Source organism: Macrobrachium rosenbergii, chromosome 15, assembly GCF_040412425.1.
Source record: "Macrobrachium rosenbergii isolate ZJJX-2024 chromosome 15, ASM4041242v1, whole genome shotgun sequence".
NCBI classification, from domain to species: domain Eukaryota; kingdom Metazoa; phylum Arthropoda; class Malacostraca; order Decapoda; family Palaemonidae; genus Macrobrachium; species Macrobrachium rosenbergii.
The window spans coordinates 58,008,380-58,026,797 of NC_089755.1; the positions used below are offsets into that span (position 1 = coordinate 58,008,380).

Sequence of the window (18,418 nt, forward strand, 5' to 3'; positions counted from 1 at the left end):
AACTTATCTTTGCACTTCCTTCAAACTTTGAGTATTCAAGGCTTCTCTTTAAGCTGCATGACTGTGTAAAATGTATATTTGAATTATGATAATTTGGTGGACATACAAACATACATACATATACAAAATATATATATATATATATATATATATATATATATATATATATATATTTATATATATACATATATCTGTATATGTATGTATGTATGTATGTCCATAAATTATCATAATTCAAATATACATTTATGTATAATGTTTATATATATATGTGAATATGTATATATGTATATATATATATATATATATATATATATATATATATATATATATATATATATATATATATATATATATATATATGTATGTATGTATGTATATACATGTGTGTGTTTGTGTTTGTGTTTGTGAATGCATACACAGAGACTGAACTTATTCATTCGTATGAAGCATCATTACCACATGAAAGTTCTCTCCCAATCAGGAAATAAAAAAAAAAAAAAAACCTCGGCGCTAAATGTGTCACTAATTATCTTGTTTTCTGTTCGTGTCGGTTTTTTATTCCTCTTCTCTGCTTTCGTTTCGCTTTTGTTTTTTTTTGTTTTTTTTTTCCTGCTGAAATTAATTAGCGGGACCCAACCGGGAAGGGTAGCAGTTCTGCTTGCATCCGTCTCTCTCTCTGCTTGCATGTGCGTTTGTGTGTGTGTTGTTAGTGGGATTATTGGTAAGTTTGATATGTATATATAAATATATAAATCTCCGCACTTGCACGCGATACAGTGATCCTTAGTCAACATCCTACTTCATTCACTTGGACCTTCCACGGGCTCTGATTTCCTTCTTAGTAATTTAAAACTGTTTCTCTTCACTTCTGACTCTCTGGAACTTGGGCAATGTCTGGGTCTTCTTCTCTGTTTTGTAGCCAGAACTTTGGACCTGGAAGAGGATGTTTATGTTTTAGTTTATAATAAGTTATTGCATTTAAAATTTCATGTATATTAAATTTCGTTTAGTATATTATTGTAAATCTATTATAGTTATATCCACCATAGGAGGTGTTAGTGCCCGCAGTGCACCTCATGCGGTGCACTGTAGGCATTACTTAAGATTCTTTACAGCGTGCCTTCGGCCCCTAGCTGCAACCCCTTTCGTTTCTTTTACTGTACCTCCTTTCATATTCTTTTTCTGCCATGTTATTTTCCTCAATCCTCTCCTAACAATTGATTCATAGTGCAACTGCTTTGAGGTTTTCCTCCTGTTACACCTTTCAAACCTTTTACTGTCAATTTCCGTTACTGCGCTGAATGACCTCATAGGTCCTAGTTCTTGGCCTTTGGTCTAAATTCTATATCAATTCAGTTCAATTCTAGTTATAATGATGAACTACACAGTAGCCTTATTGTAGTTTCAACTAATTTATTATGTTTTTTGTATCATTTATTATAAATTTATTTCATTTTATAACTGGACTAAATTCACAGTCAGGTTAAAAGGCATATTATGGATAAAGTTAGAATATTTTGGTATGGAAATTTTCGAAAATCGTGGTTTAATCTAGTTTTTCGTTTTATTTTTGCCGACCTATTTTCCATTTCATTTAGATGAACCATTACAGCCTTAAAAATTACATGTACTTTTGTTTTTTGTCTTCTGTCGTGGACTCTCTCTCTCTCTCTCTCTCTCTCTCTCTCTCTCTCTCTCTCTCTCTCTCTCTCTCTCTCTCCCCTCGAGAGATTTCATGTCATGTTTCCATGCCTGGTCAGTCACCTCTTTCTATACTTGCAACAGCATTCAGTCTCTCTCTCTCTCTCTCTCTCTCTCTCTCTCTCTCTAGGTGTCCATGCCTGGTCAGACATTGCCTACACGTAGAGAACTGGAGCGAGAAATCATGAGCAAGTAACTCCATGTTCGAAGTACTATCTCTCTCTCTCTCTCTCTCTCTGCTCTGACGTCGAGCTCCTAGAGCTTGTAGCATGCTTTTTCAACGTTTTCTCGTAAGATAAAAGCGTTGATCTGACGTTCAACCCTCCTCTTTTATCCGGTCGAAATGTACAGTAGAGCTTTAGAGCGGAGTGTATCTAGATATAGGTGAATATAATCCATATTGGAAAAGCTACATTATTGCCATCTGTTCGATTCACTTTATTACTTTATTTTTTTTGCATGTCTGTTGTTTCTGTTGTAGATTAAGAGGGCCTTATGCCAGCACGGCCTTCTGCTCCTAAAACACACTGTAAAAACGAAAAATAAGGATGAATGGAGAACTCAGATAAAAAAAAGTATGTCACTACAAAAAATCACCGAGCGAAAAGGTCTCACTACCTTCCCGTCACAAGGAAATTCCTTACAGCTTAATCAGTCTTAATTGGGTGACATATGGTTCTTGTCGTCGAGTAATGGGGAGGGAAATGGGGAAATTGGGTTTCTCTCTAGAGGAGGATGGCGTGATTTTAATGGGGTGTCATGATTCGGCGTTAGTGATATTCACGTGAATGGTGAAAGCACAGTGATTCACAATGGTTTTGTTTTTCGTGAATTTTATGGTTAAGTTTGTTTTGCATATATATATATATATATATATATATATATATATATATATATATATATATATATATATATATATATATATATATAAAATATATACATTTATTGAAAGCAGTTGCTTTAAAGGTATCAATGAGTACTTTCCGATTCACAAGTGTCACTTTCTGGTGGAAAATATTGAAAAATATTTCATATTTCTTCCATTTGTTTGTTTTTATCACGACAGCTGTGTGTGTGTGTGTGTCTTTACATTGAGAGAGAGAGAGAGAGAGAGAGAGAGAGAGAGAGAGAGAGAGAGAAACACCAAGCACTCCCTGGCTATGGCCTGCTTTCATTCAATACTTGTCTTTATTCATTCCCAAACTACATCCTCCCCTGACACATTCAGAGCGGAAACTGACACACGCAGTTCCTGTCAATTGTTTTTTCTACGGCAACACCTCGGGAACATTCTTCTTCTTCTTTTCTAATTTTCCCATGAGATGAGGACACCTTATGTCCTCTATTAGTTTGATGTTGTTATTCCTTTATTCTTTTTCATTCCAGTAATCTTCTCACTATAAATACGATCATAGGACGTGCATAAACAACAGAAAGTTAATATTCTGTGGCTGCTGTTCTTAAAATCGTGGCATCCGTGACGATTCCCGATCAACGAGCAAAAATGTGTCAGTGCAATGAATTCCAAATCTATTTCGGTAGAAGAAAAATCCACTCTGTTACGTAAACATCCTCCTACATATTCGATTCGTGACTGACGTTACGCGTGATTCCCCGTCACGTTCCGAAGTATATTGCAGAAATGTGTCATTCACGATATTTTACACGGCCACTTAGGTTGTTGCTGGTTGAAGTAACAACGATTAGAAGTCTGCTATACGAGGCTGGGGGGTCGTCGACCTCATTCATTTTTGGCTTTTTTATCAGGTGTTTGGGCAGGTATGTGTGGGTAGGGACCTCCCTCCATTTCTGTCCTTACCCCACTGATTAATTTCTCTCTCTCTCTCTCTCTCTCTCTCTCTCTCTCTCTCTCTCTCTCTCTCTCTCTCTCTCTCTCTTAATGGATGAGATCTGAATTGGCATCACCTGAACTAGCGTCCACTAATTCTAAGCCGACTCACCCAGGAGAATAGAATAAATTTTTCACCAGTGAGGAGGAACTTTTTGTATTGTCTCTCATTTTTATGAGAGACAATAAAAGGATTAAATCAATAAAAGGATTAAAGATTAAATCGATAAAAGGAGTAAATCAATCAATCGATAGAGAAAATAAAAAGATGAAAGGGGGAAATTCAGGTTCCAAAAAGTGATATCTTTAGGAGTTTCTATTTTTTTGAAGTTCAACAGGAAAAACTCCCTCTCAGCCGTGAAACGTCTTTGTAATATAACACCTGTCGGTGGCCTTTGACCCCAGTTACTGACAGTCTGTGAAACTGACTGCTAATTGATAAGCCGCGTCGTCAGTTGTCGACTGACAGGCCATTCAGTCAGTTGCTGAACTGGTCGTTTCAGTTTACTGAATACTGACAGGTAGATTATGCAAGAAATGCTCTATATTGGCTTCAAAGCCATGCAGTCAGCTGCTGACAAAGACAGTACAGTCAACTGCTAGTCTTCAGACTGTGCAGTCAACTATTCACAAGTGACTGTCAGCTTTTACAATCAACTACTGACTGCCAGTCTATGCAGTCAGTTGCAGAACTGGTCCCTTCAGTTTACTGAGTACTGACAGGTAAGTTATGCAAGAAATGTTCAATTACTTGCTTCAAAGCCATGCAGTCAGCTTCTGACTAAGACAGTACAGTCAACTGCTAGCCTTCAGACTGTGCAGTCAACTGTTTAAAAGTGACTGTCAGCTCTTACAATCAACTACTGACTGTCAGTCTATGCAGTCAGTTGCTGACCAATAGGCCGTGCAGTCAGTTGACAACAGACCATTTAAATTTCAGTTCTATTAAAATTCTATAAAGTTCTGACGTAAAAGTCGCATGAGAACTTTTTAAGAAAAAGTGACACCCGTTGCATCAGCTCCATCGTCTGAGAGACTTCTTAAGAATAGCAATTAGTTACAGTGCAGTTGACTTTGGGGTGAAAGTGGTGGGGAAAGCTGAATGTACTCTTTAGAATGTCTACTTAATAATCTCAAGGAAATGGAAGTTTTATGCCTGAAGTGTTTTTGATATCATATTGATGTGAATGTGTGATTGAATATTTGTGGACCATTGACTTTGAATGTTCGAGTCTGCGAGAAGTTTTTCCTTTATTTCTTTCCAGATGGATTGGTTATGTGTTCACACACTCTTCCTCCTCCTCCTCCTCCTCCTCCTTCTCTTCTTCTTCTTCTTCTTCTTCTTCTTCTTCTTCTTCTTCTTCTTCTTCTTCTTCTTGAGCTGAAGAACAATCTGCTTTTTCATGACACCTTGCTTTGAGTGTCTGTATTTTAAGCAAGTGAATAAGCCAATACACACTTCAAATTTCCTGCCTGTTATTCATTTTAGTGGTAAACCTTCCTCTTCATTTCTCGTTCTTTTATTTTTATCTTTTTATTAATATTTTTTTCTTGAAGTCAATTCCCTTTATGTCGTTGACCGCCTACCGACACCATACCGTGGGAATCGGTCTAGAATCTCCCACGGTACTTGTCGTTTTCTCACATGGTTCTCCTACAACTCACTTGTTCGCTCTCATTACTTCTCTCACCTCTTCGTACTTCCTACTTTCTATGCTTATTCTGCTCTTTCTTCTCTACTTTCTCTCCTTGTTTTCTAGATATATCCTACTTCTCTTTCCTCTCGTGTACATTCACGAAACCTGCAACAAACTGTATGAGTCTAATGCAATCGACAGTAGGTAATAGTTAGACCCTGAAGCCGACATTATAAGCCAATTTTTAACCAATGTTTTTCGTGTTTTCTACTATAGTTTATCTAGTATCAAGCCTGATCTCTCAGTCTCTGTTGATTGGGCTGGATCCAGAGCTCCTCATCAGGTTTCTTAATCCCGTTTACACCCTAATGCATTTGCCAGCACTTTGAGAAAAGATAGCATAGGCCTAGGGCCCAGAGAGTCTAAGCCAACCAGATAACAGTCTATTGTTTCTACCCGGGTTCTTCCAATATCAAGCCTTGTGCAGTCTCTGTTAGCTGGGCCTGGTCCAGAGCTCCACTTCATAGCTTCCTACTCCATTTCACACCTTAGTACACTTGCCTACACTTTGGGCAAAGCTATCATAGGCCTAGGCCCAGTGAGCATAAGCCAACCAAGGAACAGTCTCTTATCGTATTTTACACCTTCATTTCCCGGTCTCCGTTTGAAATCCCTGTCTCTGCTGGCAAACGTCGTTGGTTATCGTCTGTTCTATTCTTCTACCATCACTCAGAAAAACAACAATCTTTCAAACAATCCACGAAATGGCGCTTTTGACCGTCGGGAACAATACTCCATAAAGTGTGCAACCGCGCTGTGTTTTTAGCCTGCACCGGGACCTTGTTTGCGGTCTTGTACTGCCACTTACATTTGAGGTGCTCTTTTAATGGATCTTTTGCCCTTTCTCTTATTGGATTTTCTAAAAAAAGAAAGCCACAGAGTTAATGGTTTTGCTTAGCATTTATTTTTTTCCTTTTTGGGGGGGGGGCGGGCCAGTCTACGAACGCTTTCATCTCTTTCAAGTATAGGCCTATCATTCAGGAGAGATTCCTGTAACTGTAAACCCATTCAATTAATGGACGAATAATCTTTATTGTAACGTTTTGCTGATCTCGAGTGATCACCCGTCCAGTGGCTATCCGTACTTAATGTTGCTTAACGTTACTGTACAGTTTAGTATTTTTGGTAAATTTATTCGAAAATTTATCCCTCAGCAAAGTGTCTCGTATTTATCCCTACAAGAATACTGTAGGATCCCTTTTCCCGTGCGTCGATGACCATGGTTCCTGTGACGCTAGTTTTATAAATAAATCAGAAACTGTTCCTGTAGGATTATACATAGGACTATACACCCCACCATCCAAATTCTCAAAAATACTCTTCATTCGTACACGGATTTGATGTTACCGAATCCTTTTGCTATCGATGTTCTTTTGTCATTTGTTGTCATCATGGAGGTGAAAGTTGGAACCTGATATCCTGAAATGTACACCGTGGCGAAACTGCACACTTATGTACCTAAATGCACATACGTACAGTGCTTTGTCTAGGTACGTTATATGAATGTACGCCTGAGTATGTTACGCTTTGCTTGAAAATATAAATAAATGCGATTACTTCTCTGTTTATAGGCAAATACCGATGTATAGGATACGTGAATGTATGTTTATAATCTTTAGTGCGTAACTGCATATAGGCAATGTTTTGCTTGAGGAAGTAAATGCATGCTTTCGATGCTTTGTCGAAATGAGTACATTAAAACGTGCAATCATAGTTGAATCTGTAAGTGCTTATGTACAAGGCTTAGTTTCTGTGGGTGTGTGTGTGTGTGAGAGAGAGAGAGAGAGAGAGAGAGAGAGAGAGAGAGAATGCCATTAGCTATTAATGTAGTTATTGGTTTGTTAATTTCTCCAGGCCCCTAATTTCATGATACTTAATCCCCAATCTTTTACGCCTTAGTACGACCTATTATCACTTACTCCAAATTTAATGAGGATTCATTACAGATCTCCTGACGTTTCGTTATGTTAATCTCAGCTCTATCTCATCCCTTCTCTTCTATCCGGGCTCGGCGCCAATTTGAGACGTGATTTCACGAGAGAAAGACTTTTGAGAAGAGGGGCGTCAAAGTCACTTGCCCAACTCACTTTTGAAACCGCTTCGCCACCAAAAGGGTATTGGGTTTGTGTAGGGTGACGTCATCCCCGTGCCTTTCACTCTAGCCTGACCGTAACTGAGAGAGAGAGAGAGAGAGAGAGAGAGAGAGAGAGAGAGAGAGAGAGAGAGAGAGAAACAAAATTCTAGGGACGAATATGATGTATTCGGTTTCGGGTCACTAGATAAAAAGAGAGAGAAATTTATTTTGCTAATGAGAAACATTAGGAATGGGGATGAGATCCGCATTTTTAATGAGAGAGAGAGAGAGAGAGAGAGAGAGAGAGAGAGAGAGAGAGAGAGAGAGAGAGAGAAACAAAATTCTTGTGACAAAGAGGATGAATTCGGTTCCGGGTCACTAAATAAAATGAGAGAGAAATTTATTTTGTTAATGAGAGACATTAGGAATGGGGATGAGATCCGCATTTTTAATGAGAGAGAGAGAGAGAGAGAGAGAGAGAGAGAGAGAGAGAGAGAGAGAGAGAGAGAGAGAGACTGGAAGTGGGGATGAGATCCGCATTTTTAATCAGAGATATAGATTCATATTACTAATGACTGAGATGGGGAGGATGCACTGTATTCTAAAGAGAGAGAGAGAGAGAGAGAGAGAGAAAGAGAAAGTTCTAGTGACGAAGAGGAATAATTCGGTTCCGGATCACTAAATAAAAAAGAGAGAAATTTATTTTGTTAATGAGAATGAGAGAGAGAGAGAGAGAGAGAGAGAGAGAGAGAGAGAGAGAGCGAGAGAGATAGACTGGAAGTGGGGATGAGATCCGCATTTTTAATCAGAGATATAGATTCATATTACTAATGTCTGAGAGGGGAGGATGTACCATATTCTTAATGAGAGAGAGAGAGAGAGAGAGAGAGAGAGAGAGAGAGAGAGAGAGAGAGAGAGAGAGAGAGAGAGAGATTACCATTTTGGCCTTGCTTTGTTTTGTATTAAATCAACTCCTCGCCCCTTTGTCACTTAGTTTTAATGAGGCAATTCTGTACATTTAGTCTCGAGTTGATTAAGTTAATTTATAGGTGTATGCCTCGCAACCTCATTATCAAAATCATTGCTTGCAAACAATTCTTAAACAATTTCTTAGGAGTCAGGTGTAAAGCAGTGGGACACAACGAGACCCGGGAAGACGGCTAGAACTTGGTGCTATAGTATTTAAAATATTTTTTTTACATCAGAACATTTCAAAGAATTTGCTGCTAGGCTTAAAATAATTATATATTTGCTGTTATTAAGATACAATACATCCAGTATCGTACGATACTCTAGACAGAGTTACGATACTTTACCAATATCGTAATTATCTTCTTCTAGAGAATAAATGATCTTATTTAAGATAATCCATGGTTTTAGATCGAAACTAGGTCTCGCTTTTAAAAATCAATATTAATGATCTCACTTAGGCCAAATACCCATGAATGAAGTATATAATGAGAGACATTCAGTTCTCAAGAACAGATAATCATAATTTAACCTCGCCTTTTCGAAGTGGTGACCTCGCGTGACCTTTTTTCCTGTCTGTTAAAAAAATAAGGTAATTGACAGGAGATATGATGTAGGAACCCTGTGCTTCTTTAGGTATATAATGCGTGTTTTTTTTTTTTTTTTTTATCAGATTGGCATTTTTTATGAGGTCTGAAAGTTGAAAAACTTTTTTTTATTCCTAACAAAGACATTCCTTTTATACCTTGATTTTTTATTTTTTTAGGAATTCTCTATTATTTTATGACATTCTGGAGGTCCTATAGCTCTGTCTTAAGAAGTAAATAAAAATAAAATGTAATAAAAAGTTTTGGCAGAAGATGAAACATTACTTTTAGAATGTACTGTCAATACCGGAATTTGTTGCTCGCGTACCCAATGGAAATCAACACCCATTTCTCTCTCTCTCTCTCTCTCTCTCTCTCTCTCTCTCTCTCTCTCTCTCTCTCTCTCAGTTCTGTATGACTCAGTATGAATTCCAGTCGAATAAATATGACAATAACGAAGACTGGATCTCTCTCTCTCTCTCTCTCTCTCTCTCTCTCTCTCTCTCTGGCAAGGATTCCATGTGACTCAGAATGAGTTCCAGTCAAACACCCATGAAAATAGAGCCTGGGTTTTGTTTTCCCACTGGAAATCACTTCTTTCCAGAACCCATGGAACGCAATTTGGGCTGGACCCATTTTTTTTTTACCTGGAAAGGAAATGACTAACGCATTTGATTACAACCGGTTCAGCGATTACGTGATTTAACATCAGAATCATAATATCTCCTTTTGCCTTCTGATACGCAGTTCGCCTTAACCTTGGACTGAGCTGAGAATAAAGTTTGGTTTACGCAAGAATTTTTTTACGCATTTTTTATTTATTTTATTTTTCTTTTACTTTAGATGTGAGTTTTCGTTTAGTGATATAAATTATATTTTATATAATGTTTTAATTTGTAGTCTTACTAATTTTTATATATCTCTGTTTTTATTAGAATTATTTTTGTCCAATGTTCCATTTTCCATTTTAGATTGTATTTATTCTTTTATTTTCATTGCATTTACAGCCGTTTAGTTTTGCTTGAATTATTCCAACTTCATGCAAATAATTTGCTCATTTCATCCTTATCGTATTCTGTGTTACCTTTGTGTCATTGTTTTTCAATAACTTTATATCCATTTCGGCATCATTTTTTTTATTTTGAATATTGATTCTCTTCCTAACTACATACTATTGTTTCTCAAGCAATTAAACGATATATTTCATCACGAAGTTATAATTCTTTTTTCGTTAAATATCTAAACAAGTTTTATATCCCTATTGATGTCTTAACCATTACCTTCTTTAAAAAAACCTTCAGTAGAATAAAAAAAACACTCCTTTTATTCGGGTCCAGAAAATTGCGTAAAATTCCATAAAAAATTTAAAATACGCAGCTGCGTTCTTCTGCAGGAACTCCACCCAATAATTGGCGGCCAGACCCACCAATTCGAGTTGGCCTTCGTTCAGAATACCCGGTGAAGTCCGAGATTGATCGAGTTGAAGTCTTAGAGGACTGAGTTAAAGTCCAAGAGGATTGAGTTGAAGTTCAAGATTGCTCGAGTTAAAGTTCAATTTAATTGAGTCAAAATCCAACTTGACTGATTGAAGTCCAGCTGAATCGAGTTTAAGGCCAAATCGATCGAGTTGAAGTCCAATCTGATCAAGTTAAAGTCTAAGATGATAGAGTTTAAGTCCAAGAGGATCGAGTTAAAGTCCAAGATGATAGAGTTAAAGTCCAAATTGATTGAGTTAAAGTCCAATTTGGTCAAGTTAAAGGCCAAACTTATTTCGTCATTTTTTATTCATTTTGTTCATAGGAATTTATATATATATATATATATATATATATATATATATATATATATATATATATATATATATATATATATATATATATATATATATATATATATATATATATATATATAATATATATAGAGAGAGAGAGAGAGAGAGAGAGAGAGAGAGAGAGAGAGAGAGAGAGAGAGAGAGATCCAAGCAGAACGCATCCTTCACACTAACAAAACAATATTCATTTCCTCTGAATCACGAAATCCCCCCAAAAAACCTATTTTTAATCTTTGAGTGTCTATAATACCTCGCTACCACTTGATTCACTCAATCACGTGACCCGCCACTTAACTTCTTGTTCCTCTCTCGCCAACTGTGTCGAAAAAGGTCCAGCAATCATCACGCGCCTCAGGCGTCGAGACAGGGAACGGTAATTAAGTGTTACTCCCTCCGTGCTCTGCAGTACCTGTCTCGTGTGTTTGAGAGTAGGTATTTAATAGCAGTTTCATCCTGGTGACTGGAGTCACGTGAAAGAAATAGATTTACAGGTGGTCGTAAACTTGTTTGAGAGGTGCAGATAACAAATACGAGCGTGCACGCACGCATACTCTCTCTCTCTCTCTCTCTCTCTCTCTCTCTCTCTCTCTCTCTCAGTGCTTGTTTATTTGTTTCTTTTTCACCATCACCAAATTCAGTGCTAAGGAATCTATTTTGTGCTGTCCTATAAAGATATACAATTCAAGCCTCTTCAGTTGGTTTAAACCCAGCGAAAAAAAGTATACAATTCAAGCCTCTTCAATTGGTTTAAACCCCGCGAAATATTGTCTAGCCTTTCAATACTCTCTGTCAAAGTTCACACAGCAATAGCAACTTACGTAACATCTAATTTTAAATCCAATGTTCCAATATCTTGTTCTTGGTGACACTTTTCCAATTTAGTCTGACATGATGTGGAATTTTAGTAATGTTTCTCTCGTGACTGGTCATGACAGAACGCAGCCCTGTCAAAATTTCAGCCATTTCCACCATTTATAGTTCAGTTTCTTTACAATCATTTATTTATAATTGAATTCCTTTTACATCATTTATCGTTTCAACCCCTTTCCATCATTTATACTTAAATTCCTTTGCCATCATTTATAATTTAATTCCTTCTACATCATTTATCGTTTAAGCCCTTTTCCATCATTTATAGCTCAGTTCCTTTCACCTATTTATAGTTTAATTCCTTTCCCATCATTTATAGTTTAATACATTTCCCATCATCTGTACTTGAATTTATTTTCCATCATTTAAAGTTTAAACCCTTTTCCATCATTTATTGTTCAGTTCCTTTCCCGTATTTATAGTTCAATTCCTTTCCCATCATTTATAGTTCAATACATTTTCCCATCATTTATAGTTTAATACATTTTCCCATCATTTATAGTTCAATTTCTTTCCCATCATTTATAGTTTATACCATTTTCCATCATTTATAGTTTAATTCCTTTTCCCTATTTATATTTTAATTCCTTTCCTATCATTTACAGTTCAATTCCTTTCCCATCATTTATAGTTTAATACATTTCCCCATCATTTGTAGTTTAATACATTCCCCATCATTTATAGTTTAATTCTTTTCCAATCATTTATAGTTTCATTCCTTTTACATAGTTTATAGCGTAATTCCTTTCACACCATTTATAGTGTAAATTCTTTTCCGTCATTTATAGTTCAGTGCCTTTCCCATAGGTTATAATTAAATTCCTTTCCTACCAATTTACAATTTAAATCCTTTTCCACAACAAACCCTTCATTCGTTTACAAAATCTTTTACACGCAATACTTTTACACAGTCTATATTTTCCAGGTCAATTTACCAATGATGTCGATTGGTACAGTTAACTAATTATGTGTGTTTTTTTCTCTCCCAAAAGGATGTTGTGGGCGTTGGTCGCCACAGTGTTGTTGGTTGGGTGGACCGATCCAGCTCAGGCTATTGGGTGAGTTTTTTTTTTTTGAGAGTATTTGTTTTGGTGGGATGAGTTTTTTTAGGGGGTAAGTATTTTGTTTTTTTATTTTAGGTTTTTATTTTGTTGGTGAGTTTTTAGGCGCAGGTTTTTTCTGTTGGGTGAGGTTTTTCATGTGGGTTTTTCTCTGTTGAGTGAGTTTTTTTAGTGTGTTTTTATTGGGTGAGCTTTCTCGAAGTGTGAATTTTTTCTTTTGGGTGAGTTTTTTAGTGTGTGTTTTTTTTTATACTGGATGAGTTTTTTGGTAATTTGTGAGTTTTTCTGTGTTTTTTTAATATGGGTCGAGTTTTTTTGTGTGTTTTTTCAAGTGTGTTTTCAAATCTAGCTTAATACAGGATTTTTAGCTCCATTTATTAGTATTTATTAGTATTTTAATTTATTTTATTTTATTTTATCTGTTATATATATATATATATATATATATATATATATATATATATATATATATATATATATATATATGAATATATATATATGAATTTTCTTTGCCCTCTGTCTAACGATGCTGCCGAACCGTTAATCGTTCCTCTCATTAACGTCAAATGAGCTCTGGGAATGACTTTCATGTTTATGATTATAATGAGTCTGTGTGTGTATACATATACATATATGTATATTTATGTATGTATGTATATATATGTATATATATATGAAATTTAAAATTAGTTATATAAAAATAATAAAGGTATGTATAAATTTCTAGAACGTATAAAAAATTGGACATTTAGCGCATATTTCCAGGAGAGAGAGAGAGAGAGAGAGAGAGAGAGAGAGAGAGAGAGAGAGAGAGAGAGAGAGAGAGAGAGAGAGAGAGGCCTTTTTCTTCCAGAGATGCGTTGCCCCAATAACAATTTCCCTCCCGTTATCTCACCTGCCAAATAACGTCTCCGTGCACAGCCCCCGAGTCAATAACGTCTCGTGCCTTCGAGACTGACTCTCTCTCTCTCTCTCTCTCTCTCTCTCTCTCTCTCTCTCTCTCTCTCTCTCTCTCTCTCTCTCTCTCTCTCTCTCTCTCTCTTGGGTAGGACTCTTATTCAATTCAAGAACCTGCCAATGGCAGAGTGACAGATTGCACTGAATCAAACGGAAGTTTTTTCCTGTAAAAATCAAAATTTTGAACAAACAAACACGTTTGAACTCGACAGAAACAAACAAATTGACATACAGACATCTGGGGCAACAGAACGCGTTGCACCATTGCTACAGTTTTCCGTCTGAACAATGGAAAACGTTCATTGTTCCAGAACAAACGGCCGGCGGCTCTTCCTTAAGAACTTCAGTTAGTTATCAGTTCCTATCGAAGTCTCCTCCTTTCGGCAAACATCCTATTGTTTCGGACATCCTCCGAAGTGGCGTGTTTGTTAGTGCCGTCTTTCCTTGTTTGTTCATGTGTTTGTTTACGTTTTTTCTTGCTTTTGTTTTGAGGGGTGTGGTTTGGAGGCGTTGCCGCTTAGATATGTTACCTGAGGTTTGTTTGAAGTTACGGTAACGCTTTGGGTTATACAAGGTGTTTGATGCAGGCTAATGTTGAACCCCGTTCCTTTCTATGTGGTAAATAATGAGGTACTTATTAGTGCAGCTTATAGACTATAGAGGCTTCAGAGAGAGAGAGAGAAAAAGAGAGAGGGGGAAGATTATGTAGCTACTACTCACGTTCCAATAAATTTTTACGAAGTTCCCCATACCAGAAAAACATATGATTTTGTCGAACGCCCGGACTTAAATAACTGATTTACGACCATGAAATTTAAGGTTCCTTATTTCCTTGAAACCTTTTTATCTTTTTTTTTATGAAGGACATAACACGCTCCAATAAGCTAATGGTATTTTAGCGTTGTCCCAATCAAAGGTTTCCCCAATCTTCATGCTCAGATAATTCCAGGTAATTCTCAAGGCTGTTTTTTAATCCATAGAAAGGATAAATCACAATATTTATATATAAATATATAATATAATATTTATATTATATATATATATATATATATATATATATATATATATATATATATATATATATATATATATATATATATACACATATGTGTCATCATCTATGTCAAGATATTAATGAATGGATAGACAGCCAGCTACAACACATATTAGCTAATATCCCCACAGAACGTGAACCAGTGCAAGAGAATATTCAGGCTTCTAATGACATAATTACCCAAAAAATAAGTCCTTTTGTTCTCTGAAGACCTGAAATTACCGGGTCAAATGACCCCGTTTAAGTTTAGTAACAAGAACGAAAAAGGGCCCTGTCACAAGAGCACATTTTTGGTGGGAACATGTTGTAAACACATGTCGGTAACATGTCGCATACATGTTACAAACAAACAAGATAACAACACGTCAACGACTGTAAGTGGAGAATTAATCTTTTTGCCAATGCTGGATAATCGTGTGAAGTACCAGTTAGGATTACCATTAAGTCGTCAACTTGTATCCAACATGTTTGTGATGTGTTTGTGACAAGTTGCTAGCATGTGTTTATGACATGCTTTGTTGTGGGTGTACAATTCTGCCATACCATTTATGAGATAAGTTTTATTTTGATGACAATTCATATGTGTCAATTATCATGATTACCAGTAAGTCGTCAACTTATATCCAACATGTTTGTGATGTGTTTGTGACACGTTACCAACATGTGTTAATGACATGCTTTGTTGTAGACTTGCAACCAGGCGTTACCGTTTATGTGATAAGTTTTTATTTAGAGAAAAAATAATTCGTATTTGTCCATTATCAGGATTACCAGTAAGTTGTCAACTTGTATCCGAAATGTTTTTGATGTGTTTGCGACAAATTGCCAACATGCGTTTTTAACATGGTTAGAGAATAATTTCTGTTTATCAATCATCTTTTGCTAATGAATTTTTTTCATTTCGCGAGACTTTCTATTCATAAATTATCTGATGCTCTTTTCAATCTCGACTTTCATCATCTATCAACACCGCTTTCTCTCGAGGTTTCACTGAAATCGATCTAGATTACAAAATCTTAAGTTGTATGACGTAAAATTCCTTTAGGAAACGAAAAGGAACTGCGTTTTTGTAACAGAAAAGAAAACCTGAATTCACGTAATCAACAATATTTCAACCTAATTTATTTACGCCTCAGAGAACGTATGAATTGTTACAACATATCGTCTCATATACATGTAAATCGTATCAGACTCATCAGCATTAAATTTCCTGGTGAAGGCGAATGTACGGAGTTATCCTCAGATATTCACACGAGTCGAACGTGTCAGTGAATCCCACGAATCATTAAAACCAGAAGCCTGGGACTCACGGGAGGGAACATCCGGTGAATGAGTGAAAACAATGACGTCGACGGTCATTTTAGAGCACAGAATAACGAACGTGAAATCCCAATACCCTTTTTGAAGCCCAAACTGAAAAGACATTACGAAGAAGAAGAAGAAGAAGAAGAAGAAGAAGAAGAAGAAGAAGAAGAAGAAGAAGAAGAAGAAAGGTGTACTTAATTAACGGGACTTCATCAGCCTATCAGCTGGGATCAGAGCAGGTCGAATGCCTTCATTTTTTGTTGTGGAGATTTCCCCGACTGAAAAGCCATTTGGCACAAAACAGTGACCTGACCGGAAATGAAGTAGACCGTTGCATAGAGGTCATTAATTCTGATGAAGAAATGACACAGATTGATGTGAGTGAAACCTATGTACTTATTTTTCACAGAATGGATTGATTTTTTTGCAGTGTTCTGTATCTATTGTTACTAGCTGTTTACGTAGGGAAATCTGGTTCACAATGACATCAGACATAAATTTTCAATCCTTGGTATAGCGTTTATTGAGACAATAGGAACAGTATGAGGTATAAATTTCTTTTTAGAAGAGAAAAAAATGTCAAATTAGTTTTACTATTGTATTCTCATCAAATTTACCACTTTATATTTCCCTGCTGACTTCCAAACCTCGATGTGCAACACTGTTCCTTACTCCAGACTGGTAGGAAATATTGCAAAATTCATCATAGTATTTAACAAAACGGTCTTGTCAGCTCTTCTCTTTGTCATATTGTTTTGTCAACTATTCTCTTTATCGTATTCGGCTAAGGCTAGGACCCTCATAAAAGTATTAACAACTTTTATGACAAGAGTTTCAGAGTCTCCAGAACTCGTAATCAAGGATGTGAAGTCCTCTGTAATCCATCCTTCCCGTGAGAGAATGAGGGTTGATGAAGCAATCCTTCTCTCAGGAGAGAATGAAGGACCTTAGGAACTTCCTCTTCCATCCCCCAGCCCATAACCCACTCCACAATAACCCTTCCACTATGGGAATTACTGATGGATAGCGCGGACATGGAGAGATTACAGCTGCTTTCCAGTTGCTTCCAGTTCATCATTAAATCTGAAGCCAGACATCCTGGAAAGTTCTTTCTTGCGAGCGGATTTTCCAGCTCTTATTTAACAAAAGACAAAAATATAAAGATCACTGAAAGACTCAGTTATATAAACAATATTACCTCAAGTGAATGATATGAAATGACAAACTGAGGTCATATTCATTATGTATGAGAGTATGAATACGGACTTTCATATGCATTCAGAAAAATGACATACCTATCTAACTAGAGTTCACAAAAGTGGTAACAATAGTAATAAGTTGCCATTAAGTTCGTTTATCTTATAGATTAGAATCCCTCCAACGTTCAAGAGAGAGAGAGAGAGAGAGAGAGAGAGAGAGAGAGAGAGAGAGAGAGAGAGAGAGAGAGAGAGAAAATCTAACTAGAGTTCATACAAGCTGTAACTTCCAACAATAAATATTTATTTTATAGATGGTGATCCGTCCAACTTTCAGGAAAGAGAGAGAGAGAGAGAGAGAGAGAGAGAGAGAGAGAGAGAGAGAGAGAGAGAGAGAGAGAGAGAGAAATCTAACTAGAGTTCATACAAGCTGTAACTTCCAACAATAAATATTTATTTTATAGATGGTGATCCGTCCAACTTTCAGGAAAGAGAGAGAGAGAGAGAGAGAGAGAGAGAGAGAGAGAGAGAGGGGACTTATAACTAAGACCCTTCTACCAGTAGGTCACAAACGCTGGATTTCCTTTGCTGTTCCATCAATCTGAAAGTGGTATCTCTCTACTTCCCTTCTATTCTGTTATTCCATCATTATTCTGTTATTATTACAGGATGTGGGTCGAGTTTGCTTAGTGTTTCATTGTTCGAAAGCAATCATTGTGGAGAAAATCCGTCGTAGGAATAACAATGACAGTTGATTCATTGTAAAATTTCTGTTTCTGGGGTTTGGAAAGATGAAATAAAAAAAAATAAACGAATAAAAATAGCAGATGATTAAAAGTGCATAGACCGGCTTTAGGAATAACAATGATTTGGAGAATAATGTGTAGAAAATGTTATGAAGAGCAAATAATAATAATAATGATAATAATAATAATAATAATAATAATAATAATAATAATAATAATAATAATAACGTCAAGACAATATTGTATAGAGAATATTTTACAGAGAATAATAATAATAATAATAATAATAATAATAATAATAATAATAATAATAATAATAATAATAATAATAATAATGTCTGGAATATTCATGACAAACAAAGAGAAATGACAGTTGATTCATTGTAAAATTTCTGTTTCTGGACTTTGGAAAGATGAAACAAAAAATAAAAGAATAAAAATAGCAGATGATTAAAAGTGCATAGACCGGCTTTAGGAATAACAATGATTTGGATAATAATGTGTAGAAAATATTATGA

At 36.1% G+C, this 18,418-nt stretch overlaps 1 protein-coding gene across 1 annotated transcript in view; it reads left to right on the forward strand.

Moving 5' to 3' along the window:
• LOC136846803 (thioester-containing protein 1 allele R1-like) overlaps positions 1-18,418 on the forward strand; it is an 80,878-nt gene that overhangs the window by 8,903 nt on the left and 53,557 nt on the right. The window contains 1 exon segment of the mRNA XM_067118057.1: positions 12,574-12,639. Within this exon segment, the coding sequence (XP_066974158.1) occupies positions 12,575-12,639 (65 nt within the window). The 5' untranslated portion in view covers position 12,574.